This window comes from Hippocampus comes, unplaced genomic scaffold (assembly GCF_001891065.2).
Source record: "Hippocampus comes isolate QL1 unplaced genomic scaffold, H_comes_QL1_v1.1 scaffold124, whole genome shotgun sequence".
Classification (NCBI taxonomy): Eukaryota; Metazoa; Chordata; class Actinopteri; order Syngnathiformes; family Syngnathidae; genus Hippocampus; species Hippocampus comes.
In genome coordinates this window covers 1,489,764-1,509,678 of record NW_017805075.1, presented here as the reverse complement: position 1 = coordinate 1,509,678, position 19,915 = coordinate 1,489,764, and the positions used below count along the sequence as shown (strand labels likewise).

Genomic DNA, 19,915 nt, shown 5'->3' with positions numbered 1-19,915 from the left:
ACTCAACAAGCCTGTGTATGAGTTCATTTGTTGTTAAAAAAAAAAAAAAGAGAGAGAGAGAGAGACAGAGAGAGAGAAAATACGTACATAGAAAAAAAAACTAAACCAGACACTCAGTTAAAAAAAGAAGGCACACAAGATTGAAGTCATTTTTCTGTAAAAAGTTTGAACAGTATAAGAATACAATTATTGTTTGACGAGGGTAAGTGAACGACGACTTTTTGGATTTATGATGAGCAGCGTAGGAGATTTCATCAAGTTCTACCAAAGTACATCTTTTAAAAATGTGACATTGTCAGAATGCAGACATTTGTTCCGGAGTAAGAACTACACCGAAACAGAATGTTACGCATCCTGGACCATGTCATAGTATTGCTCCGAAATGACTTGACGGATGGTATACAAATTATTGTTTGTAATTAGTATTATTATTAGTCTTAGTTTTTCATTGTTTAGTATGGAGTGAAAGCCAGAGACTGGCTGGCTCAGAAGAACGCAGAATTTGGACAGTCCCCTGTTAGGACCGTCTTTCACATTATACTTCAACTATACTCTTGGGATTTCATCATGTTTTCTAAATTTAAAGACTTAATATTTAACTCACAAACATAGCATTTTATTCTGTATTTTACCTTCAACACTTACAGGCATCTTAAAAGCCAACATCAGCCAGAAATAAGCCATAATGGTTACGCAAGGTAGACATAACCTCATGGGATGGCTCCTATAGTTCATGAAAGATCAATCCGATTACAAAACAATTCAATCGTAAAATAAAATTTATTACATTTTTTTTGCAAACAAAGAAGTACAAATGCTCATAAGTCTCAAACAAATGCACTGCATCCTTGAGGGGCTTATGCTTACATTTCTCGGTCAAGTATAAATACTGTAGTCTGGGGGCTCCAAAGTCGGATCCAGCATGTGTGTCCGTGTGTGTGTGTGTGTGTGTGTGTGTGTGTGTGTGTGTGTGTGTGTGTGTGTGTGTGTGTGTGCGCGAGCGTGCAGCTCTGACTCTTCCCTGAGAAAGTCTTTTGAGGGTTTTCAGGTTGCCAATCCTTCACCCGGTCAGTTCAGTCAGCGTCTCAGTCGCAGCGGCCCCAGTCTGCGCATCTTCAAACACTCACTGCTGTCCTTTATTAGAGAGGGACAAACACAGAGTTCACTCAGTAAATATCAACAACATTAAGGCTGACTGATGGCTCTCATCCATTGTTGTTGTTGTCTTGTGCAGCCTTTTGTAAAGCCAGGCCTAGAGTTAAATGTTATATCCTTGACATAAAATAAGAGAGAGAACACAATAACAAATGGATTTACAAAGGAAGGTTATATGTAATCATATACTCTCAGATAGTATTTATCAGGCATACACCTTCTCACATATGATTTTGGTCAAAATTTCCTCTCTTTGTTGATGAGTTATTTATAGTTTTAATTAATGACCAATTGTTGAACAAAATACATGTGTAGACATAGAAAAACTTCTTATCTGTTTAAGTTTTAGGAGAAAAACTGCTCAAGGAATACACTCAAAATTAATGAAAGTTCTATTTATGGGAATTGATTTTGGATACAATTCAGCACTCACTCTTCTAAATACAGCCAACTACTAGACAGTGGTTTTAGACAGCATCAAATAAGAACTAAATGGTACTTGGCTAGCAGCGTTCAAGAAATATCGTGTTCAAGAAATCTTTCATGCTGTATAGAATCATGGGTGTCAATGACTCAGTGGTAGTGGCCATCTCCCAACCCAGAGGTTGGGGGCTCAATCCCTGGCCATTGCGACCTTGTAAAAGTATCCTTGAGGAGGAGTACCAAACTCACGGTTGCTGCTGCTGATGCTGCGTCAACAGTTGGTAAATTAGCAAACAGTGTAAAGCGCTTTGAGGACCAAAAGTAGAAAAGTGTGAGACAAGTGACACGACATTATCTTTTGAAAGAACTAGCAATGACCTGATATTGTTAGCACTCCTGATATTGTCAATACTCGGTGGGGCCGGATTAAAGAATAAAGGGAACCGCAGGTGGCCCGCAGACCGTGCTTGGCCCACCAAATGAGGAAAGGGCTTAATTGGTAAAAATGAAAAGCAATGAAATAAAAGAGGAATCCGTGTGTCTTGTTTTGGTTGATATTCATTTCCCAAGCGAGAACGTAGTTTTGAAATGCTTTATTTTACGCACTCAACTAGATAGTGGTGATGACCGCCAAGTGCAGTCTTGTTCAAGACGCCTCCTTTGAATCTGCTGGATAGGAACGCAAAGTTGTTATTTACCCCTTTCCTCTGGTTACTCAAGCAGAAAGTGCAGATGGTCCTGGGCTGCTGGCTCGACTTGTCCCCTGCCTGCGCGTGGACCACGTCGAGGCACGGCTGTCCATTCGCGCAGCTGTCCCCGATGAGAAGCACGTTGGCCAAGTGGGAAATGTAGCTGGAGGCCAGTCGCAGGGTCTCGATCTTGGAGAGCTTCCTGTCCACCGGCTCGGTGGGGATGAGGGTCCTGAGGGCGGTGAAGGCGCTGTTGACGCTCTGGGTCCGGCCGCGCTCCCTGGCGTTGGCCGCGCTGCGCTGCTTCATGACCGTCGGGGTGGACTCGCCCTCCGCTTGGCGCGCGGTCCTCGCGCGCGTGCCGCAGCAGTAGAGCCGCTCCGAGCTGTCGTCGCTCTCGCTGCGATTGTCGTCGTCCTCGGACGCGACGCTCAGGTCCGAATAGAAGCGCGCGGCTACCGGGCGCAGCATGGCAAACGTCATCGTTCGACTTGGTCCCGACTCGTCTGCTGCAGCTACACTACATGTCAACACGCGGCTGGCTCTACATCGCTGCACGTGGAAGCCAGGAAGGTTCTCTCCTTGGGATGTGCTCACTTGGCAGTGGCCTGGATGACGGACGGCTCGGCTGGGAAGCGCCGGCGGGGTTGATACTGACGGGTCGATACCGACTCTGATATCACAATCCATACATAGCATCTCATGGAGGCATCTGGGTAACACACTATAAATGATACCACTTTACCTCATGACAAATTATGGCATAATCACTTCCCAAATGTACTGTAGCTATATAGCGAAGATACTCGCACCCTGTGCTTAATCGTAGTGCAGACTGTGCATAAACCAATACAGTACTGTGGGGAAAGTACAAGAACTGATTCAACTCCTTAGTAAGCCGCATGACAAAATAAAATGGAGTAAATTCACCACACCGCCCCCCCCCGCCCCGCCCAGTGTCGATACAACATGCAACAAATTATTTAGCTGTGCCAACAAAATACTTATTTATGGTTCCATAGTGAACAGTTGGGTAAGCAAACTGAACACACCCTCTCTAAACTGTAAGGTCGAAGTAGAGGGTGGGGCTAAAGACAATGGACAGGAGCGGTGCAATTGAATTTTGTCTTAAACTGAGGATAAGATGGCATTGCAGCCTCTTGACAAGGACAGAATGAGAACACATTACTACTAAGAACATTTGAAATTCAGGTAACAGGGGAGCTGTGCTGTATTTTCTTACCCAGGCCTCAAGTTGTTCATTGGAATGATATTAACTCCACAAAATAGTATTTCATGCAAATATTCTGCATTTTTGTGTCCACAAACGACTACTGTATATTGTGGCCAGAATTAATACCTCAACCCATGTCACATCTGGGGCCCTGTGCAATAGATTGCTTTTCTGTGCCAGTGTCTGAAGCCGACATGAAATGCAATGGACTGAGCTGACACTTAACAGGCAACTGAATGCATTTCTTGTGTTTCAAATTACATTGTAAAGTAATTAATGCTAAACTGATAAAAAAACAAAAAATAAATAGAATTGTTGAATATACTCAGATTTATTATGTCATGTCCAGATACATTTTTGAAGTGACCATATTAAGTGGTCTGCTTCAAAAATGAATCTGGATCCAGATGATTTTATTTCGTGCAACCACTTGGCATCATAAAATTGGGTAAATTGAACACGTTTTTTTTTCCCCCCATGTGTACTTTCGAGGTGTTTGACTGATAATAAAAGCACGGAGCTACATTGTGAACATAAGACTCCATCAAAAAACATTTGTTTTAATCAGGCCCAAACAACATTGCTTGAAACAAAACAAAACACGCCAGACTATTCAAACAAAGAATCTGCCGAAAGCATGATGAGGTGACAGGACTTCAATTAGTTCTTATCATCTCTGTCCCTAAAGTCATAAATTTATTCATGCACACGAAGCTTCGTAAAATGTTTCTTTTCCATGATCAGTCAATGTGAGTTTGCTTTGATTGCGAGAAAAGAGTCTGTTCCAGAATGTAGTGAGAAAACCGAATCATGAATTTAGATTGACATTTGCATGTACGCGAGAGTTTAGTAGCTGCGCAGTCAAACCACATTTCAAGAGGAAATTATCTACATTGTGCATTGAACTGTCAAAAGTCCAACCGACATTTGCTAAATGATCACTTTAAGCGGTAATTTGTTGAATTTAAATGGTACCTTCATTGCTGAGAGGAGGAGCATTTTGCTGGAGTCGACCATCTCGTAAATGTATTTGAATGACAATTTTATGGGGTCATCATGTCAATGTCCTGCTCCAATCATGAGGCCAAATGAACATCTGTGATTTTCACAGAAGGAGAACGTCACCAGTAAGTGTGTGTAAACAAACAGCGAAATGATGACTCTGGAATGGCGAGAGTACATTTATTGGCTTGCCCCAGGTGCAAAAAGACAACAACAAAGGGGCAAAGGGATGATTTAGTGTTGCGCTGTCTCTCTGAGACTTGAAGAGGATTCAAACCACAAGGTTGCTGTGGTGAAAGTGAGAACTTGATTGCATCGAAGAAACATGACAGATATTTTCCTCAAACTTTGGCTGAATGCCGAATAGCAGGATTTCAGTGCCGTTCAACTTTCCTCGATAGCGGGAGCCCCTTAAAGGCAAAGTAGTTAATTTCGTGCGCCGTATGTGTGTTGTTGTTTTTATAGCTCGCTCACCTCAAATTGAGGACAGCAAAGTTCTAAGAGCGCCTTTTCTCGGGAGCTGAGAATCGTTTACTGAGCTCCTTCAAAGGAAGTCAATCCATTAATCTCAGTGATGAGGACGCAGCCGCTCGGGTTCGCCACCCACTGAGTCCTTATTGATGATCTGTCTAAGGCACAGAACAAAGAGGAGCATGTTCTCCAGCATTTGAAATGACATCCGACTGGCCTCACTTCTTGTTCCCGCAAAAACTTGGCGGTTGGCTTGAAGTTCTCAGCTTGTTCACTGGTGTTGAGCAACGCTTTTTGCATTTTTTCAGGGTTACAGAGGAGCCTTGCATGGGCGCTGTCATAGCCTAGCTAGCCCAACTCGTCTGCTTTTCCCCTGCCGATGACACATTTGCATTATGTCATAGCCGCGGCAGCTGCTTCATATCCCGCCCCAAGCCTGCTACTGTTAATACTGGAGTCATAGATGCACAACAATTCCCTGTAATTATTAAAAAAAGAAAAAACTGGCACTTCAGCTGATGTACAGTACAATTAATATCTACACACTGAAAAACATTGTTACTAGGAATGCACAGATCACACTTTTGCAGACTGAGTATACTAATGCTCATTTGAGTGCTCATCGATACAATCAAATTAGGTTCAAAAACAGTTTCCTTGGACATAGCGCAGGTTTCACTCAAATATAAAGGCTTTTGAAATACAAGCATCTCCTTACTAACATTTTCATTTGCAACTGCGCGTTTTTCAAACAACACATTTCACTTGACAAATGTAGTCCGTAACGTAACCCAATGCATTGCAGTTACACGGTGTCTGTCTGAACACTTGGTGGCACTGTGTGAAAAAAATGCATACGGTAGACAAAAAAACGAAGAAGCCATTCGAGACAAAAGGACGTTGAGTCTGTTGTTTAGGAAGACAGGTGTTGTATTACAGCTGTCTCCAAAATGGAGTAAAGAAAAAGAGATGCAAGACTTCTTGTCGATAATGCTACAATAGAAATTAAAATGACGCGAGAAGTTGTGTCGCTTTGTGCGAGCGGGTTCGTTCAAAAATACAACTTCTGGAAAGGTACGCTTATTAGTCAATATTGGCTGGAGTTCTGAGGAATGGCTTCGCTCTGTTCATGATACTGATGATGCAGTTGCTGTTGCTGTTGAGCAGCCTCCAACTGGGTCCCAAAGCGGCTCCTAAAGCCGCAGCGACCCGGGTACCTGCAGACCCAGTTGTCGGCTGTTGACTGGGAACTGTTCGTAGCCCGAAGGCACGCCCAACACCTCTTGGAGGTCATTCCCGAGTTGGGCTGATGATGCAGTTGCTGTGCTCACCTATGCTATCGCTAAACATCTGGGAAATTAAATAATTATGCAAGAGTAGTCTTTCAAGATTTTTCAGCCACCTTCAATATGATTCAACCAAGGTCTGGAAAGCCGTGGCTCGGCCCCGGTTCAAAACAAACCGTGCAATCAAATTTGTAGATTTACAGTGACGTATTCTTCATGAGCAACATCACTCTTCGGCGGCGGAAATCCATCCTCGTTCAAACTGGAGCATGGTAGAGATAGTTTATGAACATCATTCTGCTTTAAATCAGTTTAAAATAATCAGAAACACAGTCTTTAAAGCTCCAGTGGCTAATGGCACTGGACGCATTAATTTCAAAAGAAGACGTGTGGGGTTGTGGTTTTTTTTATGGTCCGTATGGTCTTTGCTGATTCGTTCAATTCGCGGACTGTTTGCTCAGGTTTCCTAGCCTGCGAATTGAGCTCAAATTAACAGTTTCCACGGCATGTGTAGGGACGTCCGTGTGAATTTTGGTGATGACTGCTAAAGTTTCCTGACACCCGTGTTGGCGCCTCCTCGGTCAGCACACCAAGCTCGCGTTGTGAAAACGTCATCTTTCCCTTCCGAACTGCCATTGTTCTGCCACAGTGTTCTTGGCGCAAAGCCAGCATTTATACTTTGGGGGGGACACATCAGGGGCAAACCGCACTCCGCTGTCGAACTTTGTGGTCGTGTTTACACTTTAGCACGATATCCTTCATGAAGAGGGTTTAAGCAAAACCAACTGCCAGTGCAAGGAAGTGCGGTTGAAGGTGCTCTCAGCGGCCACAGTTCATTCTTTGAGACTTTTGAAACCTGGCCTTGGCAATGTTGCTGCTGGATGTACTCTTATATTACATTTTTGGATCTCCGCCCTAAGAGTGACTTTATTCCCAAAATCTTATTAGTTTTGTCTAAAACAATATACAACAGAACTCTCTTACGGCGAGGCATTTATGTTACCACTTTTCCTCTATTTTCCTCCTGTGTGTGCAATATGGCATTCAACTAGCTGCACATTGTTTCAATTCCACTTTGGGACTCCAGATGTGACAATGAGTCACTGTACCCCACATGAGTATGTCTGACACCAAAGCGTGTCTCTCTTGTTCACAAAGTCCATGTTTGATTGCTCTTTCCTCAAACACAAAGACATACAGACGCAACCTTTCGGAAGATGAGCAGTTCTCGTAGCACGCGTGCTTGCTTGTGCCCGCTGATTTACTACAACGGGGAACCTGTAAAAATCTGGCACAAATTATACGCCTGCATTCAGTTTCAGTTCCGGATAGGAAGCAGTGAGAAATCATTGTGGACTCCTACACCTCAAACCAACTTCCCACAGTGGAAAAAGCAGTGAGAAAGCATTTTGCCATTTGTGGGTGACATTTTGAGGGGGGAATTGGAAAGTGGGGCAGGGTGTTATGAGGGCGAGGGGGCTTGGAATTGACAATTATTTTAGTTCAGTATACATTGGAATTCTCCAGTTAAAGGTATATGTTGTATATTCATTATCGATGGACGACTGCAGACATGATCTGGAGCGAGCCCTATGAAAATGAATGACGCCCACCTACAATATGTTTTTAACTGCCCATATTAATCGTTAAATTCGCAAACTGTAGTCCCAAATCAGTTCTACATCATTTCAAAGCTAACAACATTGTCCTAAAAAAGGGCTTACAGATCGTTTGATTTGTTGGAGATATTTCTATTGAGAACCCAGGCTACACTTCCCCGAAATACACTGATGCTAGCCTCTCAGACGTGACGTATCGCTTCAGCACACTGTGCTTCCTTGAAACCAATTGTTACTTACCCCATTAGCCGGAGTCTTAGACAATTATATTGAGAGCACAAAACCTGGAAAATGTGACATTTTCAGCAAACATTGAACTTCTAAAGCACTGAGGATAGTTTGCAAGGGAGGAAAAAAACTCATTCACTTTTATTCATGGCAAACTGTGAAGAAAAACAAATTCATGCAGTTAGGTACTGTGTTTCATATGAGAGGGGATTCATTTGGTCTCTGCACTTTTCCCACACTTCTCTGTTCAGTCCCAGTTCACATACAGGGCTTGGGTGCTATTGGATCTTTGGCCAAACGACTGGATGTCTGCCTCAGCAACCCCTCGGTGCCGGTGATAATACTCCCTTGTTTCGCTGTGAGGATTCAAGAAGAAAAATGTGGCTTGCCACTTGCTGTCTAGTGCATGCGGAGTGTTAAAAGGCATTATTTTGCAGCTCTGAACAAACCGGATTTCCCATAACTTGTTTTTCTGATACCATTAGAGAAAATCATATCCCACAAATAGATATGAAAAGCGTGATTTCGCTGTTTTTGCAAACATTTCCTTTTCTTAAGCCGTACAAAATCCCTTTGATTCGTTTAAATCCTCAAAGGCAAAACACACACACACACACACACACACACACACACACACACACACACACACACACACACACACACACACACACACACACACAGAGCAACCCATGGAAAATGCTTCCTAAAAGCAACAGGTGCAATGTTTTGGTGTTTCTTTTTTAATGCTGGTGTTGCGTGTCAAAAGGCCTTTGAGGATCTGGTTACTTCCAGACACTGAGAGTCACAGGAAGGAAAGCGGCTTTTCTAAGAGTTTTTGCTTGTAAATAATTTCAGCCACTCTAAGGTGCTCGTACGCACGCACACATACACACAACACAAACACACACACACACACACACACACACACACACACACACACACACACACACACACACACACACACACACACACACACACACAGGGGAAACTGCAAAGTCCTTTTGGGTTTGGTCTGCCTTCATTTCCCCACAGCCGCCACAAAGGGAGATCATCAAGGATGACTGACGAATAGGAAAGTCCTCTTCTGTGCATAACAATTTTGCCTTGAATCATTTTCCCTGCTCCAGCATGGAGGAAGAGATGTACTCTTGCCGCCAGTACTATAGTGCGAGGGTGGGGTGCAGTACATTGTGCTGTACTGTCAAATACAGAACAAGAAGTCACCAAGATACCAATACGGTGGGTTTCGAGCGGCAGCTCAGAAGTTGAAATACTTCGTAAATCGGAACACATTACATTTTGATCTCTAATTTCCAGTAGAGGTCATAAAATGAAAAAGACTGTGTCGTGGTGCCAGACAAAAGTTTCGGCCAAAAATAGGAAGTCACTTTAACTCAGGCACACGAAAGCACCCGGTCGCATTCAGAGCCCTCAACTACGTATTAGTTCCATGGAGGAAATACGTCAACAAGCGCCACACCATCACCGCACTGTAACAATGAGCTTGAAAAGTCCATGTGCAGATGTAGACGCTGGAGGAAGGAGAAGTTATGATGAGAGGCTGACTTGTCCCGGTGGCCGGAGATTTCTTTGGAGACATCTCCTGTGGATAGTTCCTAATATACTCGGCGGAGAGCGCTGTTGAACGGCTGCTTGCAAACTGTGGGAGGTCTTGCGTCTTCTTCTCATTGCCGATGGAAATCAGTCAATGTTTGTTTGTTTCGACTAATTTTCAGAAGTCGGGTGTTTATAAGTTAGGAACCTCCCATTTACTGTATTGGTGCCTACAGCTCCTTCAGTGTGGATTGCAATTTTGCGTTTCTAATCAGTAAAACATTCAAGATTCAAGGTTGGAGAGTCCTGTCAATGAGCCCGATTCTGGCTGAGGTCATCTTTAAATATGAAATAGAAGAGATTCCTGTATAACAAAGTCAACAAGGCAACATTTCATGACAAAGTAACAGGTTGTATGGGGTCTGTGTGAAAGAGTTATGGACACTCACTGTTAAAGTGACACTTTTACACCTGTGAGAATAAAATGTCAGAGAAATTGATGGAGTGATGAATGTTCTTAATTATTTCCAAAAGAACAAACATGCAAGGCAAAGCAACTTTATTCATGTACTATTTCAGTATTAAAATGACACAATAAAAAAGTGTGATGAATAAAAAGCCAACCAACTCAAGCTGCATGTGTAACAATTTCAGACAAATCTTGCTTGAGATATTGTTCCAAAAGAAACAGTACGGCTGAGGTGCCCATTTTCTTCATTTTCTTCATTTTCTGAACACAACAATACTTTGTTTTGAAATGCTCGTGAGTGTTTGTGCACAGAGCAAAATTTCTCAGTGGATCCAATTCATCAATCTTGCATTGGGAAAATGCCAATGGCCAGTTAGGGATGCGTCACTTGCCAATAACACCTCGCCCATCTTGTTCAAACAAGGAAGAACCTCAACATCCTGTCATTAGCAGATTCAAACATTTGTCAAATATTGAATGAACTTAAACTGCAACTTCATCACGCGGGATAAATGCCTTCATGAGATCACATGGCACACACAGAAACACCTTTCAGAGATCGGTAGCAATTATCTTCTAATCTTGTCAGAATAGCCATGAATTTAGAACAAAAGAGAGAGAGAGGGAGAGAGAGAGAGAGAGAGAGAGAGAGAGAGAGAGAGAGAGAGAGAGAGATCTCAACTAATATGCTGTCTATTACTTTGAAAAAGTGTTGAGTGACACTGGTGCTGAACTTCGCTTGACAAGACGAATGTAAGCGTTTACAGGCAAATATATATCGCCCCCTGATGGGCAAACATTCGCTCTGCATCTTCATTCTGTAGAAACAAAGAGAGCAAAATTCTTGTCGTCTCTGACTTGCGGGTTTTTCCCACACAGGCCTGTGGTCAGCACAGATCAGGGCTGGAAGCCTCCACGTAGATTCTGAGCTCCGTAGATGTTTGATTTGATGACCTTGGCAAGGATGGTCTGCATTTTCAACCTTTGCTATGCGGCAAGGCAATGACAGCCTCCCAAACAGTGGAAATTAATTTCCCCTTTCTCTGCCTTTTATCCAGCTCACATTGACGGGAGGAACAACGTGGATGCCTGCAACAGCCTGTGAAAAAAGCACTGATTTTATATACATATTTGAAATTCACGCCAGAAACTAATCTGAAAAAATAAGATGCCACAAGCCCTCCATCCAATAACGTCTCCTTTAATGAGGTCATGTCGACTGTTGCGTTACACAGGAATACTGCTTCAAAGTGCTTAACTTACCGTACTGTTCTATTTTTGCCGAGATTTCAAAGAGCCGCGCAGGTTACTGTGGGAACAAAAACAGGACATCTGGGCTTGCAGCTTTTCTCAGGTAAATTGTCAAAAGATCTCTGGAGACAGAATCATTGTTGTCCAAAACATCCTGGTAGCTGTCACGTTTTCTAATGAGACAATTAAAAATGACATCTTGGACAGAAGAAGCAGGTCATTAAATTGAATTATTACAAATCGTTTCAACTACTTTGGTCGGGGCTGACAATTAATTGGTCACACAGGAATCAGTTCCAACATGAAGGAGCTCTATATATAGTCAGTAATCATTAGCCGTGCCATCTATAGGTTATGTCTTTGTAGTATGAAACTGAGCACAAGTAATGTTTCGGCGCAGCTATACCAACATTCTTGAGATCATTCTGCTCACATATTCAAGCTTTCTTCCTTTTGAAAGAGCCGTGAGTTGACACCAGTGTAGTGAAAAGACAACAGTCAGGCCATTAAGGAGTGTGCAGCTGGCTCTATGTGCGCATACGTAGTAAATATGTATGGTGACATTTTACCCCTTGGCAATCATCATGTTCTTCAGCATCAAATTTGGGCCGTTGCTTCAATGTCTGTCAGAGCGTATCATGTATCACCTTCCCCGCCTAAATAAACTGCATCACATGCAAAAGAAAAGGCCCTGTCAATCAAGGCACATAGACATGGAAATCATCCGAGTCCCACTACACTGTTCGACCCTCTGCTGTCAAAGCGGAGATGCTTCTTCTCGCTAACATCTCGCAATGTCTGCAATTGAGTTAGTCACACAGGTGTAGCCGCAGGTCACGCAAGAACAGTTCCCACATGATGAATTGCTTTTAATATTAGATTTTTGGTCCTCGTGGGATTGTCACATTTAGAGCAGCTGGAGAAAATTACCTGCCAGAAATGAGCTATATTTATTTATAACACACACTTCTTTTACACACTGACATGCTTTTAAAGTGATCATGACTCTGCCGTTGACTTTCGGGTGTCATGCCACAGCTTTGGGATTAATGACTGTGTCTGAAATGACGGCGGTGTTCAAACAAAAGTAGATGATATTGTGGTTTAATGCAAGGCTGACTTGTTCAATGGCGTGGACTGTTTCATGATCACAAAATAACCCAATAAAATGGTGATGCTGTTGCCAGGCCTGATGTGTTTGCAAAGTTTTATGAAAATGTGTTCCTTATTTATATTCTCAGAATCAGCGCTGTTTTATTAGCTCACCCCGTGCTATCCCAGCAGTAGTGTTTTGCAAAAATTCACAAACTTCGTGTTGCAACATCACGATGGCCTAAAAACTCTTCTGAGCAAATCTAAGGTAAATCTGGTCAAATTGCTAGGAAGAAAAACTTCAAAGAATAAAACATAGACTGTATATATATTCTTTAGCCAGCAGGTGGCGCTACCACTACGACAAAAAATAAGTTCGTAGATGTCTTCAGGCCTGCACTCTCATTAAACGTTTGACATTTTGACGAGATATAAGGAAATGGGTTCAGTTAGAGCAGCTCTTAGAGTCATTGGAGCAAAATCCACACAGCGAGAAGGGTGCATGTGCACTGGGCACATCAGCAAAGATTGCAGGAAATGTCCCTTCTGTAAATTTTGTGGCCAACGACATCCCAGCATGCTGCACATGCATCAAAAAGAAAGAAAAGCAGATACGGCGAAAGACAAGTGTGATTTAAAGACTCATTACTCCTGACCTGACAAGCATGCTGGTTGATGGCTTGACCGGCCACGTGTAAGCGCCGGCTCTGCGTCACACATTGTAAACAGGATGCTTGTCACGTGATGTGGGTGTGGTACGTCAGCACAGGTGGTAAAATCAGCTGTTCACTTAGCTGAAGTGCTCTTTCTTTTGAACTGTCAGACAGGGAACGGGGAATCCCTACTTTTTGCTGACCGTACGTAAGCGCCAATGCAAGCGCGGATAACCACACGCACAATTGATCGGAACACACGTTGGACTCACTAATAGGGCATATCGGAAATTGCATCATAATTATCAAGCGGTATATTGGATGGAAGATCGTTGCGGACAAGCGACGCGTCTGACAAGGTAAAGACTCCCTCCTCTCAGCCTATTGGTGACTACAAGTTGCTTTTTGATAGTCGCCTCCACACACCCTTCGCAGAAAACTCACAATATATTTGGCGTACAGCGCATGATCGTCTTGAGGCTTTCCTGACAAATTTTCAATTGGATTCATTCAACGGGCTCTGTGCAGCAGATTAAAAAGTAAAAAAAAAAAAGACATTTTAAGTCAGCATTCGGTGCCACTATTTGTATCACAGAATTGTATCAAATAGATGTATTTTATGACTATTTATAAATGCGATAAGTTTGAAGAATATTAGAAGCATGTGCGCTGGAGTTATTAAGCATTTCCTACTTTTTAGTACTTACTAGTATTTCGAAAACTCTTTTTTTTTCCCCATTTTATTTTCCCAGGCCTTAAGATTGTTGAGGCAAAATTTGAAGCCAATCGGATGACTCCTCCAGGACAAGGATATACAGTACGTGCTTGCCAATTTTCGTAGGCCTAATTTAAACGTACCTCGATTGTTTTTTAATATTCCACTCGCGGTGGCGCTGCAGCCATTTTGTTTTCATCGTCTATGACAACTTTAAAATATTAAATTTGTCACCAGGGCTCATTAGTGTGCAAAGTCTACATTTCCTCAGATGTTTAGGTCCCCCAAAATCAATTATTTTTGTAAATAATAATAATTATTAGTATTATTATTACTATTGTAGCAAAGTCTCAGCCTACTTCTGAATTAGAGACCTTGAGTTGCAAGCGTTGGTGACACTCTCAGGTGCTCACTGACCAATTCTGGTCCAGGCACATCAAGAAGTACCGTCCTACACTGCAGACCGGGCAGAAATGGCATTCTGCTACGATGGAGCTCCTGGAGAAGAAGGCAGTCGTTTTGGAAGTGGACCCTCAGCTGCCCAGGGCTTCGTGGCCCATTGGACAAGCGACTAAGGTTCACTGAAGTGATGACTGGTGTATTCGGTCATCTGAGGTGGACATTAGAGTTCATCTGTACACCTACCCCGTCTCTCGCCTAGCGTGGTTACCCGCTTTACCGTTTGGGGAACGCAAGACTTCGTTCTGCTATGGGGAGTCTTTGTAAGGGAGCAAACGTGCTTTGCACATTTGGGGTGGGGACGGCTGTAGCAACGGCTCCGCCTACTCCTTAATTTCGTAACCCTCCAAGATAATAAAAACGGGTCGATTATTCTGCTTAATTGTTATTCCACAAACGCAATATTCATTAGAATACCTTGTTTCGACAAGTGGAGGCACAAAGACCTATTCTTTTTAGGAATAAATCTGCTGCGTTTTTATGATGAACATTTACTGAATGCCTACTACGCACTGTATTTTCAAGTGGCTTCATCATGGTGGTACATGGTGGAGAACACTGCCATATATTAAAGGTATTTAACGATTCCTGTAATAAAAATATGCCAATGTTGAAATGATACAATTCTTACCATGGCTTTGTTGTAACAACAATATGTCTTGGATGGTTTATTTTATTGGAAATGAATTCATATGAAATGCCACTGCTTCAAAATGTTCACATTTATTGAGCACATACTAAAAGCTCCACTGTGTTCCTCCTAACTATCCTGCTAGTTTCTTCCTTTGTTCTCGATGAATGGGTAGAGATGCTATTTAGGGCCTGCTCCTGTTGACTTTTGCTGAGTGCTGATGACAAGTTGGACATCTTAGATGCATGAAAGTGTGATTCTGACATCGCTTCAAAAAGTGAAGCATACGGATGAGGTGGACCCTGTGCCAACAGAGAGACGGGGAAACAGATGGGTTTTCCATAAACAGCGCAAAACATCAAGAACAGTGAGTTAAAGAGCTTGGCAGTCGCACTTGATCAAACACTGAGGAATGGAGCTTTTAATGAGCAGCTCCCCTGTTACGCACCATGTGCACAGACGAACAGTTCATTCCTTCATTGGACACTTTTCGCTCCTTGGGATCAACAACCATGCCGCACGACCCAGATATTTGTCAGGGTGCAGGAGATTCTTTGCATTTTCTTGCAATTCACCGTTTCAAAAAAAAAAAAAGTTTTTAAATCCACACTTCCTGCCTGGACAGCGAACCAACTGGACTAAACGGTAACAGTTTTTGTGCCTTGATATTTACGCTGACAGTCACCAACTGTTAAGCCAATGTGGCGTCCTGTGTTCACAAAGGGTCAGAGACGGGGCCCATCGATTTTTTTTAAGGAGTGTTAAATGAGTAAAGATGTTCTCATGACATGGATGACATGCTTCTGGTTGTCTCCTCTTAGAAGTAGTAAATGGCATCAGTTAGCCAGTAAGCCAATTAATGCAACCATTGGTGAGCGCTCATTTCAATTAATTAAATTGTCCAAAATGTCGAAAGATTCAGGTTGCTTCACTTCAGCTGCTTTGGTCTGCTTGCTGTATTCAGGTCATTGTACTGATCTGTTATATCACTGAAAATATGTATTTGAAGTTGTGTTGGAAGCGAGGGGGAGTGCTTCCATGGGTAAAAATTGTGGTTTGGATTGATAGTATCTTTTGTCGCACTAGTCCAGGAACTTTACAGACACACCTTGTTTACAATACATTACCATTCAATCGTATGCAGTCACTTAGCAACGTCCTCATTTATCTATTTTGGAAAAGACCCATTGCTTTAAATCAGGGGTGTTGAATTCATTTTTGTCGCGGGCCACATTGTAGGTACAGTTTCCCTTGGAGGGCCGTTATGAATTTTGGGAAACCTGAGAAATGTTTCATCACCTCCACATATTACATACACAGCGCACAACGAATTGATGGATAGACACTAGTTTTAAAATCAGAAGTCAAGAATAAGGACTGTTATTGTGGATTACATATGACACTTTGAAATTTTGGTTCAGACTTTAGCAAGCATCATGGAACTTGCCATGCTTGATTTGCTTTCGCGGTCCACATAAAATGATGTGGAAGGGCCAGATCTGGCCCCCAGGCCCTGACTTTGACACCTGTGCTTTAAATGAATGTAGCTTTAAATTAATCACAAATACAATCTAGATATTAATGTGTTGAAAGACAGTGTTTTCCTTGAAAAAAAAGAATAAGGATGCTGATGCTAAGAAACTCAATTTATGATTTTTTGGGATCAGGAAAATGATGTGAGCTTTCATTTTCAATTACCATATATCCATTTTTTAATGGAGAAATTAAAAAAAAAATAATCCAACTTTAAAACCACCTATTGGGAATGTGCAATATGGCCATGCCCCCCACTCCTATCCCTTCCTCCATCTTGGTGGGAGTGACGGGAGGGACTATTTGTTCATTCTAAATCATTGTAATACATCTGTAATATTGTCAAAATAACGGTGATCAATCAGCCCCAAAATGTATGTGGATGTCGCAACTGAACCCAACTGTATTTCTACAGCACTCTAAAACAATTTGGTGTATTTTTAAGAGACAAAACAACAGCATCAAGTATCAAGGTTATGTCAGCACACTCAAGCTGTGCATCACCTTGCAGTGACCCCACTCCTTCCATCAGGCGCCAGGCATATTTTCACTCAAACAATGATTGCTTCCTCAGCTCAATCAATATCTTTGAAGTGTGAGCGTAGTGCGCTCAATTTTGCAGGTTGGCTTCAGTAATTGACTTGATATCCTCAGCTCATGTGCAGCAGCGGGCGGCAGTCTTTGTTGATGTGCTTGCTGCGCTGATGAGCTCATAGCTGCTCTTGGGCAGGTGAATGTTGTTCACCCAAATGTGTTATAATTGGACTCCACGGGTCCTCATTTTACAGTCTGTTGCAATGTAATAAAGGGAGTTATCTACTTCATCTATCCATCCAATTTCTGATCTGCTGATCCTCACAAGGGTCGCGGGGTGTGCCGGAGCCTATCCCAGTTGTCTTCGGGCAGTCGGTGAGGGACACCCTGAACTGCTTGCAAGCCAATTGCAGGGCACACAGAGACATACAACCATTCGCGCTCACACTCAGACCTTGGGACACTTTAGAGTGTTCCATTAACCTGCCATGCATGTTTTTGGAATGTGGGAAAAAAAACGCAGTATCTGGGGAAAAAAAAACCTACGCAGGTACGGGGAGAACATGCAAACTCCACACAGGAGGGTCAGGGACAAAATTGAACCCACGACCAGTGTCCTGCGAGGTGGATGTGCTCATCAGTTGGCTACCATGCCGCCCACAATACGATTCAATGCATCTTTATTTGTGTAGCACTTTCACAACAGCTGCAGCTGTGACAAAAACATTTAACATAAAATACTAATACAACAAGGGTGGCTCGGTCGTCGACCGGCTAGCGCGTCGGTCTCACAGTGCAGAGGTGCAGGGTTTGCTTCACTTGTCAGTGTGTACTTGTTTCTGTTGGCGTTTTCTCTTTGCTGTGAGTGGAGTTGCCATTTCCAATCTCATCGTAACCTAAGATAAGTGAACCCTAAATTGAATCGATTTTGACAATCTAATACATTTGCAAGACGTTCATTTTATTCATTTATTTATTTATTTATTTATTACTAATCTGTCTCCTTAGTAGAAGGGTGAGTTACTGACACCTTGCTACTTTTGTTTAACAGACTCACTTATTTTCCACGTGGAAGAGTGTGCAGCTACGTGTCTTGTCACAGGTCAGCCTGCTGTCTCGTTACACTGCAGTTGAGCTGCTGGAGGACACTGAAGGATGCAGGCGATTCACTTCCAGTGTTGCACATTCTCTCGAACCCAATCTAGTAAAACCCCAGAATTATAATCCCGATATGCTGTCATGATTCATTTTTATTTTGTTCCATATTTTTCGCGGAATTGGAGTCACTCAGAAAGAGTTGTTGCGGCAATGTCGCATTAAAAATGTAATGAGTAGCAAAACAGATGCTTGGGCTTTTCATAATGCAGATGTCTCACGAGTTCTTATTCAAAGGGTCATCAGGCGCCTCTCGCCACACACTTTTCACAGTAGGTTGTTGGCATTTTTGTGCCTCATCGTGTGGAGGTGTAAAGTAAATCGACCCGAAAGCTCTTAAATCCGCTCAAACAATGACAGAAGAGGTCCCAGCTGAAGGCACGTTACCATCATAATGTTGACTAGGAGTTCTGGAAAAAGACACCGCTTGTAAATGCCTTTGCTGTGTGTATATACTGCATACATACACGTAGATGTATCTATATATGTATATTTATGTACGTGTGTGTGTGTGTGTGTGTGTGTGTGTGTGTGTGTGTGTGCGCGCGCGCGCGCGCGCGTTTGTGTATATCTCTGTACATATACACCATATCTATAAATACATTATGGGAATTCAACTGTATTTTCGTGCAAACATTTTTTGTGCTTCATGGAGAAGATGTGAATAATTGATGATTGTACTTTTACAGTGTGTCGTATACAAAGTGGCTTAGGAAAGAAGCTTGTGAACCAGAATACCCTTTTAGCCATTTAAGCAAATCATTCACCGCATTCCAAAGAAATAAGAGCAGCCTTAAAGATTGTTTGTGCTATTGTTTTTATTCACGGTATCATTGCTATTGTTGTTCTCATAAATTGTAGCAGAACAAGAGAAACCAAAACACCCCTCAGCAATCATGGCTTAAGTTTGTTCATGTTGAGAGACAGACAGAGAGAGTGGGAGAGAGAGAGACAGAAAGAGATTCTCACACACACACACACACACACACACACACACACACACACACACACACACACACACACACACTGCGAGAAAGTGGAAAATCTTGATCTTTCCTTTGAGGGCCATATGGAAGGTTTCAAGCAGCCAACCATATGTTGAAGGCTTTTGTCATGGAAATCATATTTATTTGGCACTTCTCTTTGCACAGCCGAGCTGGGCACGTTTAAAAAAAAAAAAAAAAAAAAAAAAGAAAAAGAAAAGAAAAAAAAAACAACGGAGCATGATCAGTTCTTTGAGAATGCACTGAAATGTTGTTGCCTTGTCTTCAAATAGTTTGGAAACCAAGACACTCCCTGATTCATGTGTCCACCCGGATTGTAAAATTGGTACCTGTATTGTTTTTACATAAATAAAAAATTAAAATAAGACAGCATGGCGAGAAAAGAGCAATTCAATGTCTACATGCATATTATTGCTGTGACATATTTACAATTCTATGTACAAATTTGTCAAAGAGGAACAATGCTGCACTGTGTCTCAATTTGCAAGTGAAGAATCAAGTTGATCCGCCACCTTCGTAATTATTGTCTGTTATCTGATCTGCTGCCAGTTTTAAATGCAATTGCGTTTTGGCCCCTTTATCTTCCATATTAAACTGTTGTCGCCAGATTCGCAAAACATTTTATCTTTCTCCCACTGTAAAATATAAAAGCAGTGAGAGTGCATTGCAAGCAGTGATTTGTGCATCAGTTCAAAGTTCAATAATTCAGCGATGTGCCAAATGGTGTGGGTTATTTTTTTATTTTTTTTTTTGCGAGT

At 42.3% G+C, this 19,915-nt stretch overlaps 1 protein-coding gene across 1 annotated transcript; it reads right to left on the bottom strand.

Annotated features, from left to right (window-relative positions):
* Positions 1–594: 594 nt before the first annotated feature.
* tcf15 (transcription factor 15) lies at positions 595–3,868 on the bottom strand. Its single transcript, XM_019865024.1, has 2 exons — positions 2,277–3,868; positions 595–1,134 (listed from the first exon to the last, which is right to left on the bottom strand). Exons 1-2 carry the CDS (start codon positions 2,964–2,966, stop codon positions 1,078–1,080), a joined length of 747 nt encoding a protein of 248 aa, XP_019720583.1. The 5' UTR covers positions 2,967–3,868; the 3' UTR covers positions 595–1,077.
* Positions 3,869–19,915: the final 16,047 nt, after the last annotated feature.

Coding starts and splice junctions, on each gene's coding strand:
- tcf15 (XM_019865024.1), bottom strand. CDS start 2,966: ATGCTATGTATGGATTGTGATATCAGAGTCGGTATCGACCCGTCAGTA. Junction 1,135..2,276: donor TGAGTAACCAGAGGAAAGGG/GTAAATAACAAC, acceptor TCTCTAATAAAG/GACAGCAGTGAGTGTTTGAA.